Source organism: Erpetoichthys calabaricus, chromosome 6 (genome assembly GCF_900747795.2).
Source record: "Erpetoichthys calabaricus chromosome 6, fErpCal1.3, whole genome shotgun sequence".
In the NCBI taxonomy this organism is placed as follows: domain Eukaryota; kingdom Metazoa; phylum Chordata; class Cladistia; order Polypteriformes; family Polypteridae; genus Erpetoichthys; species Erpetoichthys calabaricus.
The window spans coordinates 148,828,974-148,852,919 of NC_041399.2; the positions used below are offsets into that span (position 1 = coordinate 148,828,974).

Sequence of the window (23,946 nt, forward strand, 5' to 3'; positions counted from 1 at the left end):
CCAAGAACGTAATCATTCTATCCACTGTCAAATTAAAAAGCTCAGACCCACAGAAAGCTGCAACTGAAGGGTCATACCAAGCACCATCATGAAGCAGTGTCATAAAGAATGGCTATTGAAGATATCGGTTGTGGTCACATAATGTTGGTGAACATGTTGTTTTACGATAAAGCAGGCCTGGAAGTATGGTGGACTTTGTAACTGTTTTGATCTTTTTCAGAAAGCCCAACTCTGTTATTTTGAATTTATTTTATCACACAAAACTCTCAATATGTATCTTGGCATTTTAAGCAATTTTATTTTGTGTTCCAGTCTGTTTGCTTTGTTTTACAAATTAACCCTTTTCTATTTTTTATTTTGGTACAGCAAAATCTTGTTTTTAATGCTATTGGTGTAGTTATCATGGCAAATGTCTATGTTAACTGTGTAGCACTGGGTGAGAAGTAATTTCCCTTAATACTTATTTAAGGACCTTCATTTTAGTTCTTTTGCAGGTTAAAGAGTGGCTCTAGTGTGGCTTCAGTAACCATGTATCATTTCCTCCATTTTTTGTTTCCCTGCCACTGCCAAAATTCCTGTGTTTATAATACACACTATGCTCTCTACACATGACAATAATGTCCCTAGAAACATTTTTCACTGGGCAGAATTCAGGCTGATAAGGCTAATTCCAAAATTAGACCCCATTAAGATCCTACTGACACATTTTACATGGTCATTTTTGAATTCTTTGCATACTATTACAATCCACAAGAAATAAAAAACAGAATGAACGCACACACAAAAAAAAGAAAAATGTGACTTAGTACTAAGTGAAGTGAAAACACTCATTGTCATCCTATTACACTCAAGATGTGCAGCTTCTCACTGTAAATTACAAAGATGGATTATTCCGATTATTTTAGGTAATAAAACACTGCGCAGACTCCAGCAGATACCCTGGTCTATGAACATGCATTACAGTGAATTTGCATTATTGTTTTTAATTGCTGCAGCAAGGCTAAGAACAAAACATCACCAATCTATCAACAAGTTGGTAAATTAGTAAATGATTTTGTTCACCATTTTATATTTATTTTTAATATTCTACCAGACTTGCTTTCAGAGTTATCTATCTTAATTTTGAACTTTCCTTTTAGGCAAGGAAAGTTTCCTTTTATTTTTTTTGTGGGTAAAACACATTTTAGATGTGTTTTTTTGTTTTTATTAGCTTATCAGGCTACTAAAATGTTTGTTAAAAATCACTGGAGTGTTTTGACACTAAGGCCAGAAGGTGACTCACAAGGAAACTAGGAAAACCTCTTGGTAAGAGAGCTACAGGGATGAATCGACTCAAAAATCAACTCCACATGATCCCAGGAAAGAAGGTTGTTATGCGTTTTAGAGAACAACCAAGGGCAAAGTAGGATAAACCAGGTATAGGTACCATCAAAGTGGGCTAGAGGATGCCGCTTGGGTCACATCAAGTCTTTGTAGTGAAAGACATTGATTAACTACAAGAGATGTGTCCTTCTCAAAAATAAAGTGGCATGTTTAATATGGAGAAAAATGCATGAATCGATCAGTTTGTGTTTTATTAATATTTAGAATTAATATGATGTACTTTGTGGTATGTTTGTGTGTGTGTGTGTGTTTGGCAAACTTTAAGGTAAGTTTCTTTGAATAACATGAATAAATTACAATAACTTTCCTTGTTTTACAGATTTTACTGTGTCTGTGCTAAAGTGCCACAGATAATCAGAACTTGGATTGAATTAATAAGGTATGAATGAATAGATTTTTAATCAGCTGTTAGTTTAGGTGACAAGAACTTCTCAAACATATTTTAATGCCTCTGTTTAAAATCACGCTTTTGTCCAGAAGTCTTCTGAATTAGGCATAATCTAACATAGGACTTGGAGAAATTATATTTTATATGGGAAAGACTAAAACATATATCATAGCAATTTGCATATAAATCTTTGTTCTTCTAAACATGCACCTATTCAGTTTTCACCCATATTTAAGTTATATTGTTTTCAATGTTAGTGTCCTGTTCCTTTAAACAGACTTAAATATTCTGTCTGTCACTGTATCTGTGAATGCCTAATGCTGACTCAGACTTTAACTGTAATAATAATAATAATAATAATTGCATGGCAGTACATATAATAATGCAGCTGCAGAATGTTGAGTTTGAATCCTGGCCCTATTGCCAGAAACAGAGATCTCATAGAGGTCCAAAAGAAATAAAATTAACTCCTAAAGATGGATAACATAGAATTAACAAATTGACTGAATAAGCTGACTTAATTTTAATTTCATTTTTACCTAAAGAAGTAGGAAGGCATTGCCTTGTTTGCCATTGGTGTCTGTCTAGTATTTATTAGGTTAACTCATTGTAAGGCTTTGTCTGCTACCTGAAATCTCAGCCAGTATTACATTACAAAGTCCTCCCCCCCCAACTTTGTAAATAAATATCATATAAAGTACATACAGCATTGTTATTTTTCATTATACAGGTGGATAAGAAATTCAGAAAAAGGGTCTGGGAAACTTATAATATTCAGTGCAATGTAAAGTGCAAATATGAGCAATATTCAAGATATTTACATGTACATATGCATATATACTTCATTCAGAGTACCCAGGAATTATCATTAGACTTTATTTTCCTTTATCAGATCAATACATACAGTAGAACAAACAGGCCCTATACAAAAGATGAACAATAATTAAACAAATGTCTCTAAGCTTTATGCCCTTGAAATTATAGTACAGCATGTCCTATTTCTTCATTATACAGACACATAATAAACTGTTGCAACCTACAGTTCATATTTGTCATCTTACTGATGATCCAGACAGATTCTCAAATTTTCTACATCTCTAAGCAAACAAGGTCTACCTACCTGGGGCCCAACGGGAAAGGCTGAGTGTGATTGGCTGGTCTGATGATGGTCAACAGTATTACTGCTTGCCTCTGACTGTGCTGTGTTCCCTCTGGCTCCTGAAGAGAAAAAGAAAAGCTTGAGTTTAATAATCCCCTGCCTGGGGAAGCGGCACATTACCACTCTGTGATGTCACCTAACATCAAGTTGGAAATGATATGCTTAAGTGCTTTATCAATAACCCAAGCTCTCAAATCACTCATCAGCCGCATAAATTACCACTTCATTCAGCCTGTCCGGCTCATTGAGGGAGATATATAGCAAAGTGACAGCGCTGAAACTGAAGCTGAATAATATCACCCGAACAAATGTAGGGCACATTAAACATCAATTTACATACATGAGTGCTCAGTATACCAGGCAGTAGTAACGCTAGCTGGTATAATGAGCAACAATTATTCAAATTTGTTAAACCCACAATGCTGTGAAGGATGACAGCATAGATCTTAAATATTGAAACAGTAATGAGCACGCCGATTACAAAATACGACAACACACAGCCTCAGGGGAATCTGCTGGCAGATTGCACATATGCAAACAAACCTTCTTGCATTAAAAATCACATCTTTTCTAAGTAGTATTTTTTCTGTCTGATTCAGAGCATAGACCTCAACACATTAAATTCACATTACACTGAACACACTGGTAAAGGGCTGTGAATCGTAAATGTAATTTATTGCCATTTTTGCCTAAAAGGTGCATTTATTTATTTAAAGCTGTTTCAGTACAATCTATTTAAATACTTTAGTAAATTAAATAAGAAATATGTATTTTGATTACCTTAATTGTGAATTGCTTACACAGTATATAAAGTTGAATTGTATAAAGGTGATGGATTTCCATGTGGGTAAACCAAATTAACAATAAAGCATATTATTTAATAATGCTGTTATTGCAGAAGATTGTGAAAGAAGTGCATAACCTAGATGTTTTCTTTTCTTCTAGAGCCACAGTGATGAGGGCCCATACACACACCTTTAGGTTTAACACTGAACGTCTAATAGATACAGGTAGTCCCCAGGTTACAAACATTCGACCTACGACATACGAACGGGTCCACAGCTGCGACGCATGCGCCTCAGTAACTGCCGCTCTGTCATCTTCGGCCTGCGGACGCTGCAAGCGGTGGCAGGACGGAGGCTGGAGGGGGGTGATTTCGCTGCTCGCGCAGTGTAGTGTCCCTCTGGTGGCTCCCGGCGGCAAGCGGTTTCACTGCCTGCCCACCACACACAGCTGCCCGGTTTGTTCTAGGTGCGCAGCTGGTAATGCTGCAAGCGGTGATCCAGTTGTGGCTGAATGGGGCGGCGGGGGGTAGCATTGTAGTGTGCCTCGGATGGCTGAATGTTGAATGGGGGCGGTGGTGTTGCGTACGCTGCAGGCAGCATACTGTAGTGGAGGTGACTGTGAGGTGGGCTGGTCTGGGCTAGGCTATTCATTCTCAATAGCAAGTCTGCTTGTACTGTTACGCACATAGCAGGAAGTTGTCTCATGTCAGTACTGGGTGGTCCAGATCCAATTATGCAGATCCAGATCGTCTGGATGACTTTAATTTAGGCAGGGACAATTCCAGTTCGGCGCAAAGACGATTCTTCATGTTGTCAGTTCACACACTTCTCGATGGTCCGGGATTTTTTGGGTGATTTTCTATGTAATAAACTGAATAAGTTGCAGCGTAATGAAAATTGCATAATTAGATCTGGACCACCCTATACAGTGATTCCCTCCTCCATCGCGGGGGAACCCCCCACAAAAGGTGAAAATCCGCAAAGTAAAAACCATATGTTTATATGGTTATTTTTATATTATCACGCTTGGGTCACAGATTTGCACAGAAACACAGGAGGTTGTAGAGAGACAGGAACTTTATTCAAACACTGCAAACAAACATTTGTCTCTTTTTCAAAAGTTTAAATGTGCTCCATGACAAGACAGAGATGCAGTTCCGTCTCACAATTAAAAGAATGGAAACATATCTTCGTCTTCAAAGGACTGCGCGTCAGGGGCAGAGAATGTCAGAGAGAGAGAGAGAAAAGCAGACAATCAAAAATCAATAGGCGTTGTTTGGGCTTTTAAGTATGAATGTCTGAGAGAGAGAGAGAGAGAGAGAGAGAATAACAAACAATCAAAAACCGATTGGTGCTGTTTGAGCTTTTAAGTATGCAAAGCACCTTGCGGGAAGCATACCGAAGGGATATGTGGGAGCAATGTGAAAGTAGTCTTTCAGCATTTTTTAGATGAGCTTCTGTATCCTCTAGGGGTGCAAACAGCCCCCCTGCTCAAACCCCATCCGTCAGGAGCAGAGAATGTCAGAGCAAGAGAGAGAGAGAGAGAGAAAAGCAAACAATCAAAAATCAATAGGTGCTGTTTGGACTTTTAAGTATGCGAAGCACCGTGCGGGAAGCATATCGCGCAACAAAGCAGCCATAAGTAAGCAAGGAAGGGAGCAATGTGAAGGTAGTCTTTCAGCGTTTTTTGAGGAGCGTCCGTATCCTCTAGGGGTGCGAACAGCCCCCTGCTCACAATATATTTGAGGAGTTTTATTTAATACGTAATACGTGCTCTGATTGGGTAGCTTCTCAGCCATCTGCCAATAGCGTCCCTTGTATGAAATCAACTGGACAAACCAACTGAGGAAGCATGTACCAGAAATTAAAAGATCCATTGTCCACTGAAACCCACGAACCAACGAAAAATCCGCAATATATATTTAAATATGCTTACATATAAAATCCACGATACAGTGAAGCCGCGAAAGTCGAAACGCGATATAGGGAGGGATTACTGTACATCAGATGTGTTGACGACTGGTGTCTTCCTGCTGTGATAGCTGTACAGTGCTGTGCAGAAGAGCTCATCTTAACCTTTTGTCTTCACCCTTCAACAATGTCTGTGAAACACAAATCTGATGCAAGTGCTGGTGATGTAGTAAAGAAGAGAAAAACCATCACCATGGAAAATAAAGTAGAAATAATAAAAAGGTCAGAAAGAGGTGAAACTCCATCATTCATTGGCAGAGCACTTGGTTACAGTCGTTCAACAATAGCATTTGTTAAAATAATGTACTTACATAATGTACTTACATACAAATTCAACTTAAGTACAAACCTATAGTCCCTATCTCGTACGTAACCCGAGGACTGCCTGTACTGCTAGTAGGAACCTAAGCAAGGTATTTTAATGGTAAAACTTCTTCTGACAATGTATGCACCCTACTTTGGATATCAAATTCACAAAAATAAATGATACTGGCCTAAGGAGAATTATGCAGATTGATTTATAGCACCATACACATTTATCAATAATTTGCTGTTATATGGCATGGTATACTTGCTAAAGTGGTGGACTTTAAAGCAGTTCAGTTCCTACCTCTGACTCTGTATGTAACTCTGACCAAGTGACTTTACCCACTTGTGCTTCATTTGTAAATAAAAGTATGTTAACAATGGTACTCTATCTTCATCCTGTATATTGACTTATTTAAATGTATCACTCAATATTCAGGGGCCATTATGTCCAATTCATGGTGATACCAAATAGTGTATCTATACTAATAAAAGGCAAAGCCCTCACTGACTCACTCACTAATTCTTCAACTTCCTGTGTAGGTAGAAGGCTGAAATTTGGCAGGCTCATTCCTTACAGCTTACTTACAAAAGTTAAGAAGGTTTCATTTCGAAATTCTACGTGTAACGGTCATAACGGTCGACAATGTCCGCCATGTTAAACTTTCTTATTTATGGCCCCATCTTCACGAAATTTGGTAGGCGGCTTCCCTGCGCTAACCGAACCCGATGTACGTACTTATTTCGGTGGTATGACGCCACTGTCGGCCGCCATATTGAACTTTCCCACGGTCTTTGTTACTTATGGGCCCATCTTCAAGAAATTTGGTACGCGGGTTCCCAACGCTAACTGAATCCTACTTACATACATATATATGTCCATAGCCTGCAGCTCGGTCGCCGTGTGAGGCGGCGTTGGGTCCCCTATCTCCACGCCCCCCATGTAGTTGGCTACCTGCCTATATAAGGCCATTCGTCGCTCCTGTCTTTTCATTCCCTTCTTTGCTTCACCACGGTATTCACGTCTCCCTGCTGATAACTGCAGCCTTTTTATTTCATCCACGGCTTCTCCGCTGTTTTATTGATCGTTTATTATGATTATAGTTATTATGTAGGTATTTTAGACTTAGTTTACATTGTTCAGGTACCCATTTCCTTTATCGTTCCAACCGTACCCCCATTAACATGTCTATCAAGGTGATCACCATCAATCAAAGAACTGTCACTTACCGAGTGGTTTCCATGCCCGGAGATGGCGACTGCCTTTTCCATTCTCTGTGTTACATATTGCACGGCCATATCAGGCTCACTCTTGATATCCAGAGGAACATTGTGTCTTATGTATTGAATGACTGGGACAGGTTCAAGGTGTGGACTAATGACGGTACAGGAGATAATTATACTACACAGGAGCACTATAAGAGTGAAATGCTTAAGCCCTTCACCTATGGTTCTGCATGTGAGTTGATGGCTGCCACTGAATTGTTTGGTTGTCGCTTTCAAGTGTACCGAAATGGCCAAATATTTTACACCTTTGGACAACCGCCAATGCCTCTTAAACATCTTAGATTCACAGGTGACGATTTGAGTAGTGGACACTTTGATGTTTATGAATGTTTAAACTCTCAAAAGCTGGATGCAAAGTTATCGATGAAACCCATTTCAATTCAAACGCCTCCAATTTCCAGTAAGGCTCTGCTTCGCAATGACAATTAATTAGTCTCAGGGACAGACCCTACAAAAGGTTGGTATTGATTTGAGGCAAGATTGCTTTTCACATGGCCAACTATACGTTGCATGCTCAAGAGTAAGCTCAGCGCACAGCTTGGTCATATTACAATCCGGAGGGCCGAACTGACAACGTGGTATACAAAGAAATCCTTAACAAATAATTATTGGTATATTTTCCCTCAGTTTAAAAAGGTTTACTTTTCTTCTTAATAAAAATTTTAAAGCAGTACTTCGCCGCTGTGAAGCGCGGATATTTTGCTAGTATTAAAATAATGTCTAACACAGTTTGCAATATTTACACCAATATCTACTCATCTTCTGGAGCCACTCATTCCAGTACATTGTCACAGGGTTTTAAAGCCAGCATTTAGTGACTGGTAAGAACCTGCTGTGGACAATCAGCAATAAAATGTGACAAACAGCAAAATAACTTTCAACTAGGCAATTTCTCCCCTGAGAAATAATAGGAAGCATTGTGAAACTGGACTAAGAGTCTCTATCTTTCCCATCAAATATATAATTGTAACCTAAAAGAAGATAATATGGCACAATACACCATAAACATTGGAGTTAATCAATGTTATTAATGCAATGTTTCATTCTAAAAATATTTTGGAATACCTAACCCCCTATACATCCAGTCTTAACCTTAGATTTTAAAATGCTGGTCTGCTTAAAAGAAATGGTGGGATGGCCTTTTGCTATTATGCAACCTATGTACAAGAATACTCTACCAATAGATATACACCAGGCTAATACTATGGATCATTTTTAAAAACTGCTAAAAACCTATTATTTTAATTTTACTTTTATGCAGTTACATTTAAGTTGTACTCTTAATCGACTATATGGGCACAGAATTATACTGTTCAGAGATTTGCAATGCAAACTTTACTAATCACTGTTTTTCTCTGCTTTCTTTCCCAGTTTTTCTGTAATATCATTTTGCGCCACCACCACCTGAACAAGACACTGTGCAGCCACCTCTGATACTGGAACAAAGGCGGGTGCCCCAACATCCATGAGACCAACTTCGTCAAATCCTCTCAGACAAAGTCTGGAAACAACGAGGAATGACTTAAGAATATTTATGTTAGGTTAACTGCCCAGAAGGAACTGCATGGTCTTTTGGCCTTGCAACCCCTTCAGATTTTGCTTTTTTCTCCATCTTAAGTACAGTTTTTTTTCTGAAAATATGAAATGTTCTGGTGAGCAAAATCTGCAATTTTGTGTCTATATTTCTATCATATTTTGCTCAAGCCAAACAAGATGAATTTAAATACAGGACACTTGCATGCGCAGTTTTAACATCAAAGCATCCTGTTTTCCTGAATTGTACCAGTATTAATCCCAGTAGCATAATCCCAGTTTAAACAGAGCAAAAATCCAGGACGACTCAAGCTGTATTGATTATTTCATTACCTGTGAAAAGATGGACAATTGGTTTACAGCCTGGGAAAGAATGACATGCCAATGTTTCAAGCTATATCCAGTTACTTTACAACCTGCAAACAGAAGGAGATGCCATGGGACTGGAAATTGCCATTGGGACAGAATGTCTCTTAAAATATCAAAAACTTTATTGTTTGGGAAACAGACATACTCAGACTTATTAAAGAGTTAAAGCAAATTCATCTATCATATTGACAGCCAGCCAATCAACTGTATGTAACAATCACGTTGTGAAACACCTGTGGAATTTTAATATAAATATGACGGACTAAACAATTTGAAGAGAGCAACATCAGAAGAGAAGACAGCAACATTAGAAAAAGACAGAGTGACGTCAGAAGAGGATAAGAGTGATGTCAACAGGAGAAGACAGAGCAACGTCAAGATAGGGCACCAGCAACGTGCGACAGCTTTCATCTGATCGTCAGCTAAAGCATTCCATGAATATCAATTGCTAAATCAATGCCGCCCTGGGACATTCATCTTTGACATCTCTAACTTTTCGTAAGGTTTTTCTAAAGACTCTATGTATATATATATATATATATACAGTGATCCCTCGCTATATCGCGCTTCGCCTTTCGCGGCTTCACTCCATCGCGGATTTTATATGTAAGCATATTTAAATATATATCGCGGATTTTTCGCTGCTTCGCGGGTTTCTGCGGACAATGGGTCTTTTAATTTCTGGTACATGCTTCCTCAGTTGGTTTGCCCAGTTGATTTCATACAAGGGACGCTATTGGCAGATGGCTGAGAAGCTATCCAGCTTACTTTCTCTCTCTCTCTCTCTCTCTTGCGCTGACGTAGGGGGGTGTGAGCAGGGTGCTGTGTGCAGCTGCTTCCTGAAGGACATGCTGCACGGAGCTTCGCATACTTAAAAGCTCAAAGGGCACGTATTGATTTTTTTTATCTGTCTCTCTTTATCTCTCTCTATCTCTCTCTCTCTCTCTTCCTGCTCCTGACAGAGGGGGTGTGAGCTGCCGCCTTCAACAGCTTTGTACCGGCGGTGCTTCTCATACTTAAAAGCCAAAAAGCCCTATTGATTTTTTTTTTGACTGCTTGCTTTGCACTCCTTTGAAAAGGAAGATATGTTTGCATTCTTTTAATTGTGAGACAGAACTGTCATCTCTGTCTTGTCATGGAGCACAGTTTAAACTTTTGAAAAAGAGACAAATGTTTGCTTGCAGTGTTTGAATAACGTTCCTGTCTCTCTACAACCTCCTGTGTTTCTGCGCAAATCTGTGACCCAAGCATGACATTCTAAAAATAACCATATAAACATATGGTTTCTACTTCGCGGATTTTCCTATTTCGCGGGTGGCTCTGGAACGCAACCCCCGCGATGGAGGAGGGATTACTGTATATATATATATATATATATATATATATATATATATATATATATATATATATATATATATATCTAGACTTTGATATCCATATTTTCATTTATTATTTTCTCTACTGGTATTATTGTTCTTTAACAAATATCACAGCTTTTAACTTTCTATACTTTGTCTTCATATCTAGAGTCATTGAAGTAAATAGAGTAAATTTTTTAGAGCACCTGGAGCAATGAGGAAGTGCCATATGATCCAAGCTGCAAGCTTTGTCGAGCTGAGGACAAAGACCTCTGTCCAATAATGAACAGTGCATTAAAGTAAGACATTATTCTTATGGTACTTGTGTGGGTTAAAGTGCTAGGGAATAACGTGCATGTGAATACATCTTTCATACGGTACTTTTGTGGTTAGGGTCTGTGTGTATGTGTATATCTACATATGTGTGTGTTAATCTTAAGGTGCAACAGTAGACCAACCCAGTAACAAACCTGATGAGTTCTACTTATCCCTGAAGAAAATCGGTAAAAGGTAAGTAGAGGGAAATATCATGATAATATATGAAAAAACTTGCTTCTTGTGGCTGGAGGTTTTATTGCAGGCTGTAACTTAATTGGAGGAAGTGTATTGAACAGAAGCATCATGGTTTTCATTGTCCCCTTCTGCAAAACCATTAAGTACTTTTTGTAGAGATTCATCAATAGCTATTTGGAGCAGGACTTAAGCAAAGTGGGAAGCAATACATATAGCCTAGCACATACTCAACACTGGATATATGTGATTGCTTCAAATTGTCTTAAATAGAATATTACCTTCTTATGATAAATATGTAGTCATCAGATAAAGTTTTACCAACATTTACCCATTACCTATGCCTCAGTGGTCTTTTTAATCAATAAATGCATCATTCTTTGTTTACCTTTCTGAGCTATGGGTGTCTTATAGTGCTCCTTTGCTGGCACGGGGAAGAGACTGTACAGTGAGACACTGTCACAAATGATCTGTTGAATATGAGAGACAGTGTGAAGAAAGAGGACACCCCGTAAAAAAGTATCAGTAGTATGTATACAGTATATAAATATACAGTAGTCAGTCAGTCAGTCATTTTTCAACCCGCTATATCCTAGCACAGGGTCACGGGGGTCTGCTGGAGTCAATCTCAGCCAACACAGGGCGCAAGGCAGGAAACAAACCCCAGGCAGGGCGCCAGCCCACCGCAGGGCACACACACACACACACACACACACACCAAGCACACACTAGGGACAATTTAGGATCGCCAATGCACCTAACTTGCATGTCTTTGGACTGTGGGAGGAAACCAGAGCACCTAAAGGAAACCCACACAGACACGGGGAGAACATGCAAACTCCACACAGGGAGGACCCGGGAAGCGAACCCAGGTCTCCTAACTGTGAGGCAGCAGCGCTACCACTGCACCACCTTGCTGCCCAATATACAGTATATATACTATAAATCAATTTCTGCATATGGAATGCAGAAGGAAATTTATATAAATTGTATTAAAACATTATACATACCCCACTCTTGCAACTGGTGGTAGCAACAGAAACACTGAAATAGCAGCTTAATATGCAAACTAGTATATAAGGGAGAGACAGAGATATCCAGGTTGAAGAAAATAATCAAAATATTGAACATCCCACTTAAAAATGACCAAGTCAGAGCATCAGAAAGGAACAGAAAAACTATGACTGAGGTGGACCACTTTTAAGACTGGCAAAAGACAAAAAACATAGAAAAATAAGAAAATAAGACAGTATGGCTCATTAAAGACTTCAGCTAGCCAATTCTAAGCAACTAGTGAGCACTCAGTAGAGTGGAGGACTACTTCAAAGAGAAATATCGGAACATTGAGAGAGACAGGTGGGAGGAAGTGCAATTAAAAAGGACCCTTGGATCAGTGCAGCAAGAAAGATGACCAGAAAGTGATGAAGAATACACAATCTTGATCTGCTCTAAGTTTAGGTACAATACTTACAAGATATACAAGAATTATAAGAAACTGTTTCTACATCTTTGGAAACTGCTTCAGAAAATTTGAAAAAAGCACACCATTACAGTATATCTAGAAAGGAGCAATTGTTAATGTGATGGTAAAGATTTTCTTAGAGTTAATTTTGTGACAACACAAGGCTTAAATAACAAGTAAATTGACACATCCACACAATAACTGAAGATCCCAGCCTTTTCTGGGTGTCTTTACCAAACTGGAGTTCTTAATTAGATAATCAATGAGGCGAAGTTCTACAAAGGACATCTGACAACAGTTTAGATGGAAATGGATAATGCTTATGGATTAACTTTGAAGGAATACCATTTTTAACAATCTAAAAGAATCAATACAATCAATACAATACAATATAAGCTTTGGTTCATGTCAGTACCAATTGCAACTGAGGGCAAGTGTTAGGAAAAATAAAATGTAATAAGCTGTGTAATATCTTCCAACTTATCCATAAGGAGAATAAATCTTGTAATAATTGCAGCAAGAAAACAAATAAAAGGACTCAATATGCATTTAGGAACATGCCACACAGTCTTGAGGGGTTACCTTAGATGATTTGATGACATGTGCAAGGCCAGACAAGGTGACATGTACAGAGATCATTAAAACCACTGTGACCAGTGGAATCAAACTATAGATTAAAGGAAAAACAGTCCCATCAACAGAGGTTGAAAGAATAAATACATTAGAAAGTGGCTCAACAAGACACTGGAGGACAAAATAAACTCAAGCAGTATTAAAAATAAGGCATAAACACTTTGAGGAAAGTTGACTGGCTAGGAAAATTCAAAACATGCTTTCACAAGATTAGATTACTGTCAGATCTCCTGTGGTTGGTGACAGTGCAAGAGCTACCAATAACAACTTTGAATGGAGGATGCAGAAGCATCGATATGTGAGTCATAAGGTTGGTATCCACCACGGGTTTTGCATGGCTTAGGGCTATATGTAAGCTCAAGCCAGCTACACCTTCTCTTATCTGATGAAAGAACAAAATAAAACATGAACTTTAAGAATGATCTTGAAAGATGATCGGATGTGAATAGCAAGAATCATCCCCAGATCAAAAAGAAAATGGGCAAGAGATGCTTTGCTTACCCTAGCAGAAAATAATTTAAAGATCTTTGAGCATCACTGAAAATTTGTGTATTGGAGGGTGAGCTCACTGAACTAGACATGTCTAGCAGTGAAGGAGGAACGTTCATAGAATAAGAGTTTTGTTGTAGAGGATGTATAACAAAGTGACACTGCCCTCTTTTTCTTTGGCATTGAAGATGATTTTTCCACTGTAGCTCGAAAATATGAGCCACGATCTTCTGGAACCAATAATTCCTCCCCTGCCACCTAAAATTCTTTAGTAAGCTAAAGGGTGAGTTTTCTCATTCTGGAAATGCTACAGTGGACTTGCCTCCATTGTGCAGAATCTGGATTTTACCATCTGAAAAAGCAATACTAACCACAGTTAAATGATACTCTTGCAAACTTTTCCAGACTATCAGGAGTCACTGAGGACATTGACCATAATTGGTATTTGGCAACCTTGACTGAGAAACATGTGTATACATTATCAAACAAACTACCTTCACACATTAGCTGTGGGAGATCAGGTGCCAACTACATCCACAATATTTCAAGAATACACCAGATCTCCATATGAGGCACTTTATAGGAAAGGACTGGTTCTACAATCAGAATATAACCTCTTGATAACAAAGGAAACAGAACAGTTCATCTTTAAATTGTGACATCATTACTAAGAACACAGAGGAAAGGCTAATAAGCTGAACAAATCCACAAGCAGGAAGTTCGCAATGCAGTAGCAGAAATTAACAGCACAGATGGAGATAAAATCATTGACCATAAAAATACAGCCCACTCATTTAGGTAGTACTTTAAATCCTTATATTCTACTCAGTGTAAAGAAGACAAGTCAAAATCTAAGGAGTGTTTTGAAGCAATACAAACACTAGATATTCTTTGTGCAGAGGAACTGGACAAACCTCTAACACTTTGAGAAATACTGGATGCTATAAACTCACTGCAAAGTGAGAAGCAGAAGGCCCTTATGGCTACCCAGTAGAATTTTATAGAAAATTTTCAGTTAAGTTAGCTTCAATATTATTAGCAACGTAACAAAATTCTACCTCAAACTTTTTGCAAAGCATTAATTTCTGTCTTTCCAAAGAAAAAAAGGACATATTACAATGTGCATCATACAGACTAATTTATCTTCTGAAAAACAATGTTACAATACTCTCCAAAGTTCTAGCCAGAAGGACTGATAAAGAGCTTCCTTCTGTAATATCACAAGATGAAAACAAATATTTTAAAGGCAGACACTTAACTTTAAACCTTCAGTTTCTGTTTAATGCAATAAATTCACCTATAATATCTAACACACCAGAGATCTTACTAACTTTGGACGCAGAAAAAACCTTTGACAGAGTTGAAAGGGACTACCTATTCACCACATTCCACAACTTTGGGTTTGGCTTAAACATACGTACATGAATAAAACTGCTTTATACAAGTCTAGAAGCATCTTTCAGTATAATCAACGTGGTATTAACAACCAAACATGGTACTCAACAAAGGTGGCCTTTATCACCATTTCTTTCTGCAACTGTTATTGAACCATTCGCCATTCACTTTAGAAATACATTAGAGAAACACAAAATATCACTATAAGCAGATGATATGGTATGGTATATATAAGAACCACAAACATCTCCACCAGTAGTTCTTAATGCACTAGCAGAATTTCAAAAGATATCTTTCATCAAAATTAACTTGAATAAAAGTGTGCTTTTTTCCAGTGAACTCTCTACCACAGAATACTAGACTGGACATCTATCCATTTATTTTATCAGAACTGTTTAAATATCTAGGGTTAAACATCAGCGAGTAAATACAAATATTGTTTTCACCACAATTCTGCTATCAGTATGGAAAAAAACAAAATGTGAATAGATGGTCTACCCTCCATCTCACATTAGCAGGGAGAATCAATACTGTCAGGAAGAACATCCTTGCCAAGCTTCTATTTCTATCTCAGAGCATCCCCATATACATTAACAAACTGTTCTTTAAGAAATTAGATTCAATTATAACCTCATTTATTTGGAATTCAAAACATCCACGCATCCAAAGGGCATCTCTACAATGACCTAAAGCAGAAGGCAGTATGGCACTACCTAAATTTAATTAATTTTATTACTGGCCGGCAAATATACAACCTATAAAGACCTGGGGCATCATGCATAATGCCGTGCATAGAAATCACACTAAAACATGGCGTACGGACAAAAGCGGAAATGTGCGTATGCACAAAAAAATCTAGATGCATAAATCTGTGCATATGCCAACTTCCACATTCTTCTACTCCATAAATCCCGGTCAGCATGAAAAGTAACGCACGTGCACGCACCTGCTGCCACTCCCCAACTCCGCCCCTTTCAATATGCAAATCAATATATATAGCCCTTAAGCTCGTCGTTCTGTGAAAAGGCAATGGCAAAAGCACGGGGAAAAAAGAAGAATTTCAGCGAATACCAGGTGGAGGCAAAGAAAAAAGTACTATTTTTTTGGTTTAAGCAGTGATATAATCAACAAAAGGAAGTTGATCGAGTGACAGAGTGGCAGAGAAACTAGACAGTTCAAGTTCAGAAAGTTGCAAAGTGTCTGTAATAAATAAGAAGTGGTAAGATATCAAAGTTGCCGTGAAAAGGCGAGTCTTAGCCCACCGTGTGAGTGTCATATGGAAGCATATTAGGGTACAGAGAAAAGAAAAACAAAATAGGGACACAGTTGAAAAAAATGTCCAAATGTCAACTTTAATCTCGAAATTTCCACTTTAACTATGTACTCTATTTTGTCATCAAAGTAGAACGTCATAAACTTCATCTTAAAATCATTTAATTTACTAGTTTCTCAGATCCCATCGTAACTAAAGTAGCACATTAAATGCTTCTTTCTATGTGTTCTTTTATGTGCTCTATGTGTGTGAATCACTACATCCTTCTTAATCAGGCTTTCTCATCCACCAGCAGGACACAGAATACATTACATTCATGATATTACAGCTCTCTGAACAATTTAAATATTAAGATGTATGATTGATATCATTTTCATGATGATAGGAATTAAAGCATGTATTAAACATGTGAACACGGTGGTGCAGTATTAGCGATGAGCTGGCGCCCTGTCTAAAGATTGTTCCGGCCTCCCTCAAGATGCTTGCTGCGCCGTGCGCGACCTTCGATGAAACAATTTACTGCAGCAGTACTGTCTTTCTCAAACGTACTAACCTCCTATTCCTGTCCTTGCTTTTCTTTCTCCAAGTAACCAATCGCCACACGATCAGCTCTGTAATAGATGCTAAGCCATCTGTAAGCTTGGAATGGCGATTCTTCAAAACTTTTAAGAAACATTGAAATGTCTTTGTAGTACATGTTTAATTATTCCATCTATCTATCCATCCAGGTCGCGCCAATCCCAGGAAACAGAGAGAGAGAGACAGGAACAATCCCTGAACGGGGCGCCAGCTCATCACTAGCGCTGCGACACTGTGTCCTCACATGTTTAATTATTAACAGTATACATTATTTTAGTGAAGTTTAAAACTTATCTGAATAATGTAATAAACATGCTTTACTGCATTTCATCTTAAAAATGAAGAAGATAGTGCTTGGATATCTAAATCGACTTAGAAGCCAGTCATCATCATCATATGTAAATACGTGCTTTATAAAGTGACTCAGGTTGTGCAATATTACAACTGTAGTGTAAGTTTACATTGAGGTGATTGTACTTATAAGTGCAAACAGTTCTACAAGGAGCAATTGATGGACTGATTGAGTGTGTTTGGAGCACTTGAGATGAAACTGTTTCTGAACCGCAAGGTCCCTACAGGAAAGGCGCTGAAGCATTTGCCGTATGGGAACAGTTCAAACAGATTGCGCACATGGCTGAGACAGTGTGTGCAAGATGCTGTACACCAATAATCCAATCAGCTGCTGTACAGCTGTGATTCTACACTCAGATACAGTGGGTTAAATACTCAGTGGTGCACTGGGAATAACAGCACTAAAGCAGTGATGGTATTTAGAATAGTTTGGCCATTCGGTGCACCATTATATGGTTACGGGTTGATTACAATGAGATACCTTAAACTAATAAATGATATGCAGTTAATTTCAGTGTATTTGATAAAGCCGTGTCAGGGATGTGAATCTAAAAACTAAAGGGAAACCACACAGGAACAGTAGTACTGCTTTGACGCTGGGTCCTGCCAGTTTGCAGAAAACTTGTGTACCCAAGGGATTGAGCTAGCATGAAAATGTGCGTGGCTTTACACCAAGTTTAGTTTTAATACATCGCAATGTGAGCGTGGAAACAGGCGTACTCAACATTTTTGTGCGTACGCACCGTTTATACATGTGGCCCCTGGACATTGACACAAATTGATGAATATACACACACCTGGTCTGCAGTAGAAATAAAATGTGCTGTACTTTATTATACGCTCTGCTTTGTGTCCCAGTAAATATAAATTATTGTCAATATACCAATAATCCAATGGTCCATCTATCACTCGGAATATGGAACAATGGAGGATGCACTTCAGTGCTGAGAAGATTGTATCCTGTTGCACCTCTACATGATAATCACCTTTTTCAGCCCTCTCAAACCTGCACAGTATTTAATCTTTGGAAAATGTCTGGGATTAGAAATCTTACAGAACTCTATATAGATAATGCTTTTTCATCTTATGAACAAGTACACTTTTTAAAGTAATGAGTAACCTAACACAATAATTAGTGAAGTAAAAATACCTGTCGTGAGTTATTATAATTCTAAACAGTACTGGGTGTAAGGGAATTTAGCTTGTGTACTACGTGGGTCTTCTGCGGGGCTTAATTGCACGTCCAAGTAAAAAAAGTGTGCTGAATGCACTCTGGTAACAAATCCATAAATACTGTAAAGCATCAATTTGACTAAACATATTTATAAAGCACCAGAAAACTACGGCATGTATTGCGCTTATTTTCGGACTCAGAGTGGTAATTGATGAAACTGAACTGTTTTTTGCACATTTTAATTTTAAGATTACTTGTCCATGCCAACGCAAATTTTCAAGAAACCAGACTTCTGGTTTAACAAGGTTTTCCACCCTTATCAGGTTTTATGTGTTTATGTAAACCCACTGAGTATGTGTTTTTATGTTGTTGTAGGATGCAAATTAATTTTATTCTCTTTTAAAATAAAATATGTGTATTTTAAGTGTATATTTTAATAAGTAAAGTCATGAATATGTCTATTCTACTGCACAAGTGTTAACCAACATACAGGGGACAAGGGAAATAGCAAAGGGAGTTAAGATAGACTATAACAAGTGTTTTCCCCAAGTTTGAAAGTTGTTGACCTACCAAAAGACCTTTAACAGACAACCTATTGACCCAGGAGTGAGAAGGAACAGGCCACTCTCATAACAAAAGTTTTTCTTAAAGGAAACAGCTACAGATCACACCATGGAAGCTGATAGCAGTGACCATATACAATTTACATTATTAAAAGAAAAAGAAGTCAAAGATACACATCTAGATATGGTGTCACCCAGATATGCAAACTGTTTTAACTATTAATATTCGTATTTTTTAAACCATTCGTTGAATTAATGAAGAGCTTTTACCAAATCATTGCATGAAGCATTACCTCTGCATAATTAATAAAACTAAAGAAGGCATACATATTCCAGCAAGAAAATTGAATAGCTCATAACTCAAGAACGCATGAAGGGCACCGTCTTTGTAGAGTTTACACATTACTGTACTCCCATATTTAGTGCATTTTTTTATCTAAATAGAATTTTAGATCTGAATACACAATGGAAGATCTGAAAATTAAAAATATACCCCATGAGCAGAACCTAGAGTCATAATGGATTTGTCACTATCAACATTTAGATATTGTATAAAAGCCATTAAGAAGGCTAAAAGAAAGTTAGGTTATATAGCAATATGTGTAGAGTGCAAGTCAAAGGAGGTTATGCTTAAGTTTTATGACTCAGTAATGAGGCCCCACCTGGGGTACCGTATGTATTTTTGGGCTCTGAGCTACACAAAAGACATAACAAAACTAGAAGAACCCAGAGAAGAGCATCAAGAATGATTCTGAGAATTAAAGGTATGACCTATGAGGAATGATTAAAGAAGTTGAACTTTTTCAGTCTAAGCAAATGGAGATTAATTAAGAGGTTACTTGATTGAAGTTTTTAATAATAATAATGATTACATTTATATAGCACTTTTCTAACTTACTCAAATCTTGTTACATAGACAGAGGGGGAATTATGAAGGGCTACATAAAATGTCCATTGTGTTTATTTTAGTATATATAAGTGTTGTGTTTGTTTGACCTTTTTTCTTGTATAATATATATATACCTGAAGAAGAGTTTTCTCACTGCCTTTGCATGGACATGACTAAGCACAGCTCTTGACCCTTGAGGAGGTGGGGTTCCCTGTTACTTCTGGGTTGTATACAGTATAAGTTAGGATTTCACATTTCCAAAATAAAAAAGACAAAAATTAAGCATCGAACAACTGTGATCCATCAGATTTCAGAGGAAAGTGGGAGAAATGAGATGTACAGGGAGAAAAAAAAATGATGAATGACCGATAACAAGACTTAGATGTGAACACACTGGTTTAAACAGCTCACTTTACAGTATAGGATAAGGAAACATCATACAGACTTATGTGGATATTGTGGAAAGGTAGAAACAGTAGAACATGATATTACAATCAGAGATATGACGAGGATAGGAAAAATTTTTGTTGAAAACATCAAGGAACTGAAAGTGAATCTTATCTTGAAAGATACAGTATCTTGCAGAAGAAATGAGGAGATGCATGCTATCAATTTCTATTGCAATCTTTGAAGGGCACTAAGTTGAGTGAGATATAGTACTGAGAACATTCTGATCGACACTCCATACCAGATGGCAGCGGAAATGCACCAATTTGTTGTTTGCCAACAAGAAGGAAACCACTAAGAAGAAGAAGAACCGTGATCCATCATATCAAGCACTGCTATTACTGCATCGAAGGTATCCACAGAACATCACTGTTTATCCTGTTACACATGGCAGTAAGGGACTTAGGACTTTTTATCAACCACATCCCAGGGTTGGGGGCGGCATGGTGGCGCAGTGGTAGCGCTGCTGCCTCACAGTTAGGAGACCCGGGTTCGCTTCCCGGGTCCTCCCTGCGTGGAGTTTGCATGTTCTCCCCATTTCTGCGTGGGTTTGCTCCGGGACCCCCCCGGTTTCCTCCCACAGTCCAAAGACATGCAGGTTAGGTGATTCTAAATTGGCCCTAGTGTGTGCTTGGTGTGTGGGTGTGTTTGTGTGTGACCTGCGGTGGGCTGGCACCCTGCCCAGGATTGTTTCCTGCCTTGTGCCCTGTGTTGGCTGGGATTGGCTCCAGCAGACCCCGGTGACCCTGTGTTCGGATTCAGCGGGTTAGAAAATGGATGGATGGATGGATCCCAGGGCTGTTGGACTGCTTTCTGGAATCACAAGTGAGACTGATTGGGTTCATACTTCGAAATAGCACTGTCTGTATTGTGGTTTTCTGTTATTTCATTATTTGCGACTTGGCCGGCTTTCATCCATTTCTCAATCTCTGCATTTTCTGCGATTTCATTGGACTTTTTGTGTTTATTAATGTTTTTTGTTGTTTTGTGAATTATATATGTTTTCTGCTTAAGATAAGAGAGGTTGAGGCCATGTCAGGTTTTTTCTTTTTTTGCTGTCAATAAATATATTTCGATTGGAATCAGGATACAAGGATTTTTGTGTATTAAATTTCATCATTTTCCAATGTAGCCAAGCAAAATGACACCTTTTATTGGCTAACTAAAAAGATTACAATATGCAAGCTTTCGAGGCAACTCAGGCCCCTTCTTCAGGCAAGATGTAATACAGAGACAGGAGTTCCCTATGTTTATGTGCCACATGGACAGCGACATCTTCTTCTTATGTTGTTTATTGTCCTAGAGTGTGTATATAAACATAGGGAACTCCAGTCTCTGTATTACATCTTGCCTGAAGAAGGGGCCTGAGTTGCCTCGAAAGCTTGCATATTGTAATCTTTTTAGTTAGCCAATAAAAAGTGTCATTTTGCTTGGCTTTTCTCTACATTCATAATGGCTAACACGGTACAACACCCTAGTACTATCATTTTCCAATATATTCATTTTTTCATATACTGAGTCTTTAATCTTTGATCAATTTATTTGTTTTTACCAGAGGTGGGTAGTAATGAGTTACATTTACTCCGTTACATTTACTTGAATAACTTTTTTAGAAAATTGTACTTCTAAGAGTAGTTTTACTGCACCATACTTTTTACTTTTACTTGAGTACATTTGTGAAGAGGAAACGCTACTCTTACTCCGCTACATTGGGCAACACTCAAATCATTACTTTTTTTCCATTAGATACAGTATGTTATATTTTTGCCAGAGAGAATCCGCCAGTGGATCTACTGCATGACTGTTTTACCAATCAGACATAGCAACAATAATCACAAGACTCCCGTTTCACCAATCAGACGTAGCCATGCAGTTACATGACCACACACAAACTGTTGCGTCCTAGCGGCACAAATTCACAGACAGCAAACAGGGAAAGAAAGAATACTGTACATGAAAAATGACAGCCAACTTCTGCTGAAGCTTAACTATCACTTCACTGAGTGAAGAACAAGCATGTTTTAACCAAACATGCACAGACACAGACAGTCAAGGTAAAGTGAGGCTTATTGCACATGCACAAGCTGCCTTGTTCTAATGTTATTTTCTATCAGCTGTGCTATATGGAGGGCAAGTGAATATGCAGTATTATACTGTCAGTGCACAGCAGGGGTGCCCACACTGTTTTCGGCTTGTGGGTTACTTTTAAAATGACCAAGTCGAAATGATCTACCTACATTAAAAATGCTATATATATATATATATATATATATATATATATATATATATATATATATATATATATATATATATATATATATATATAAATATATATATATATATATACTGAGTATACTTTATACATAAAATATATGCTGTCGTACTTTGCATAACTGAATAACCCTTATGGCACAATAACAATTCAATACATTTATGGTCACTACAGTATTTGGATTTAATACTCTTCATGAGGGAAAAGGCTGATTCACATAAATAAGTACAGCCGAATAATGCAGTCAAGGAGGTAGCACATTTCCTCATGTTTGGGTACTTTTCCTCTGTGAGTAAGTTCCAAAACTGTCCATGAGCCCCATACTTCAGCTGAATGTCATCCTGTAGTATCAAAATCTCATCCTCCACTTCAGAGGAGTTTTAGGTGAAACAGTGTTTCACCCTCAACATCTTCCCTAAATGGATAGCAGTTAAATGTAGCGATTGGCTCAAGTAAAGCTGACTCTTGAAACCGTCTGTCAAAGTCTGACAGACAATTTTCAATCTGCTCTGTGTAGCGTATGTTGTCAAGTTGCGCACATGCCTTCCATTGCGTCTCCAGCTCGGACGTGAGGTTTTGGATGTTCCCCAAATCAAGGCGCTGCAGCTTTGAGTACAGTTGTTGCATTTTTCGTTTGAAAGCATCAACTGAGCTAATCATATTGACCATGGTTTTCTCTTTTCCTTACAGCTATAAATTAAGCTCATTCAACATGTCGGTCAGATTGGAAAAAAAATGCCAAGTCTAGTGGCCATTAATCATTATTAAGTTGCTTGTATTCTGCATGTTTAATGACAAGGAGAAACTCCTTTTTCTCTGGCCAGGGGTCTTGAAATCTCAGCAGGAATTTCTCCCTAGCCATCTGCCTCAACGAAGGCCTCTTTTATCATCTCTCCATCTTGGAAGGACTTCTTATGCTTAATGATCAAGTGACTCACCCGGAACGATGCTTTGGTGTGTCTGCCTTTGCTTTTGAATTCAGCCGAGTGAAAAATGACGGCTGTCTGATTAACTGCAATTTTAGTTCCCTCTCCCTTCTTTCTCAGATCGCTTTTTGGAAGGAAGTCAGTTTCGTAGTTTTTATGAACAGTTCGAAAGTGCCTTTCCACATTTTCCTTCTTTGGAATAGCAATGCCAGATCAGACAAACGTGCTTCGATTGTGACATTGTGAGAGAAAAAAATCTTCTTTCAATTCCACATCCAGCCCATAACCAACAAATTTTTTTTAAATCCCTTCTTTAGTCGATATAAATTGGAAGGCTAACTAGATCACTTAGAGTTTTGCAGTAGCTCGCACGTTTGATCGTGCATGCGTGATGACCAGTGTGTTAGAAGAAAAGAGATCTCAGACTTGCTGCCCTGTATGTCA

At 38.1% G+C, this 23,946-nt stretch overlaps 1 protein-coding gene across 1 annotated transcript in view; it reads right to left on the reverse strand.

Annotated features, from left to right (window-relative positions):
• Positions 1–23,946, reverse strand: part of LOC127528334 (POU domain, class 6, transcription factor 2-like) — a 144,444-nt gene that overhangs the window by 10,434 nt on the left and 110,064 nt on the right. Inside the window, exon 2 of the mRNA XM_051928780.1 lies at positions 2,892–2,989. Coding sequence (XP_051784740.1) covers positions 2,892–2,989 — 98 coding nt within the window. The remainder of the gene's footprint in view (positions 1–2,891; positions 2,990–23,946) is intronic.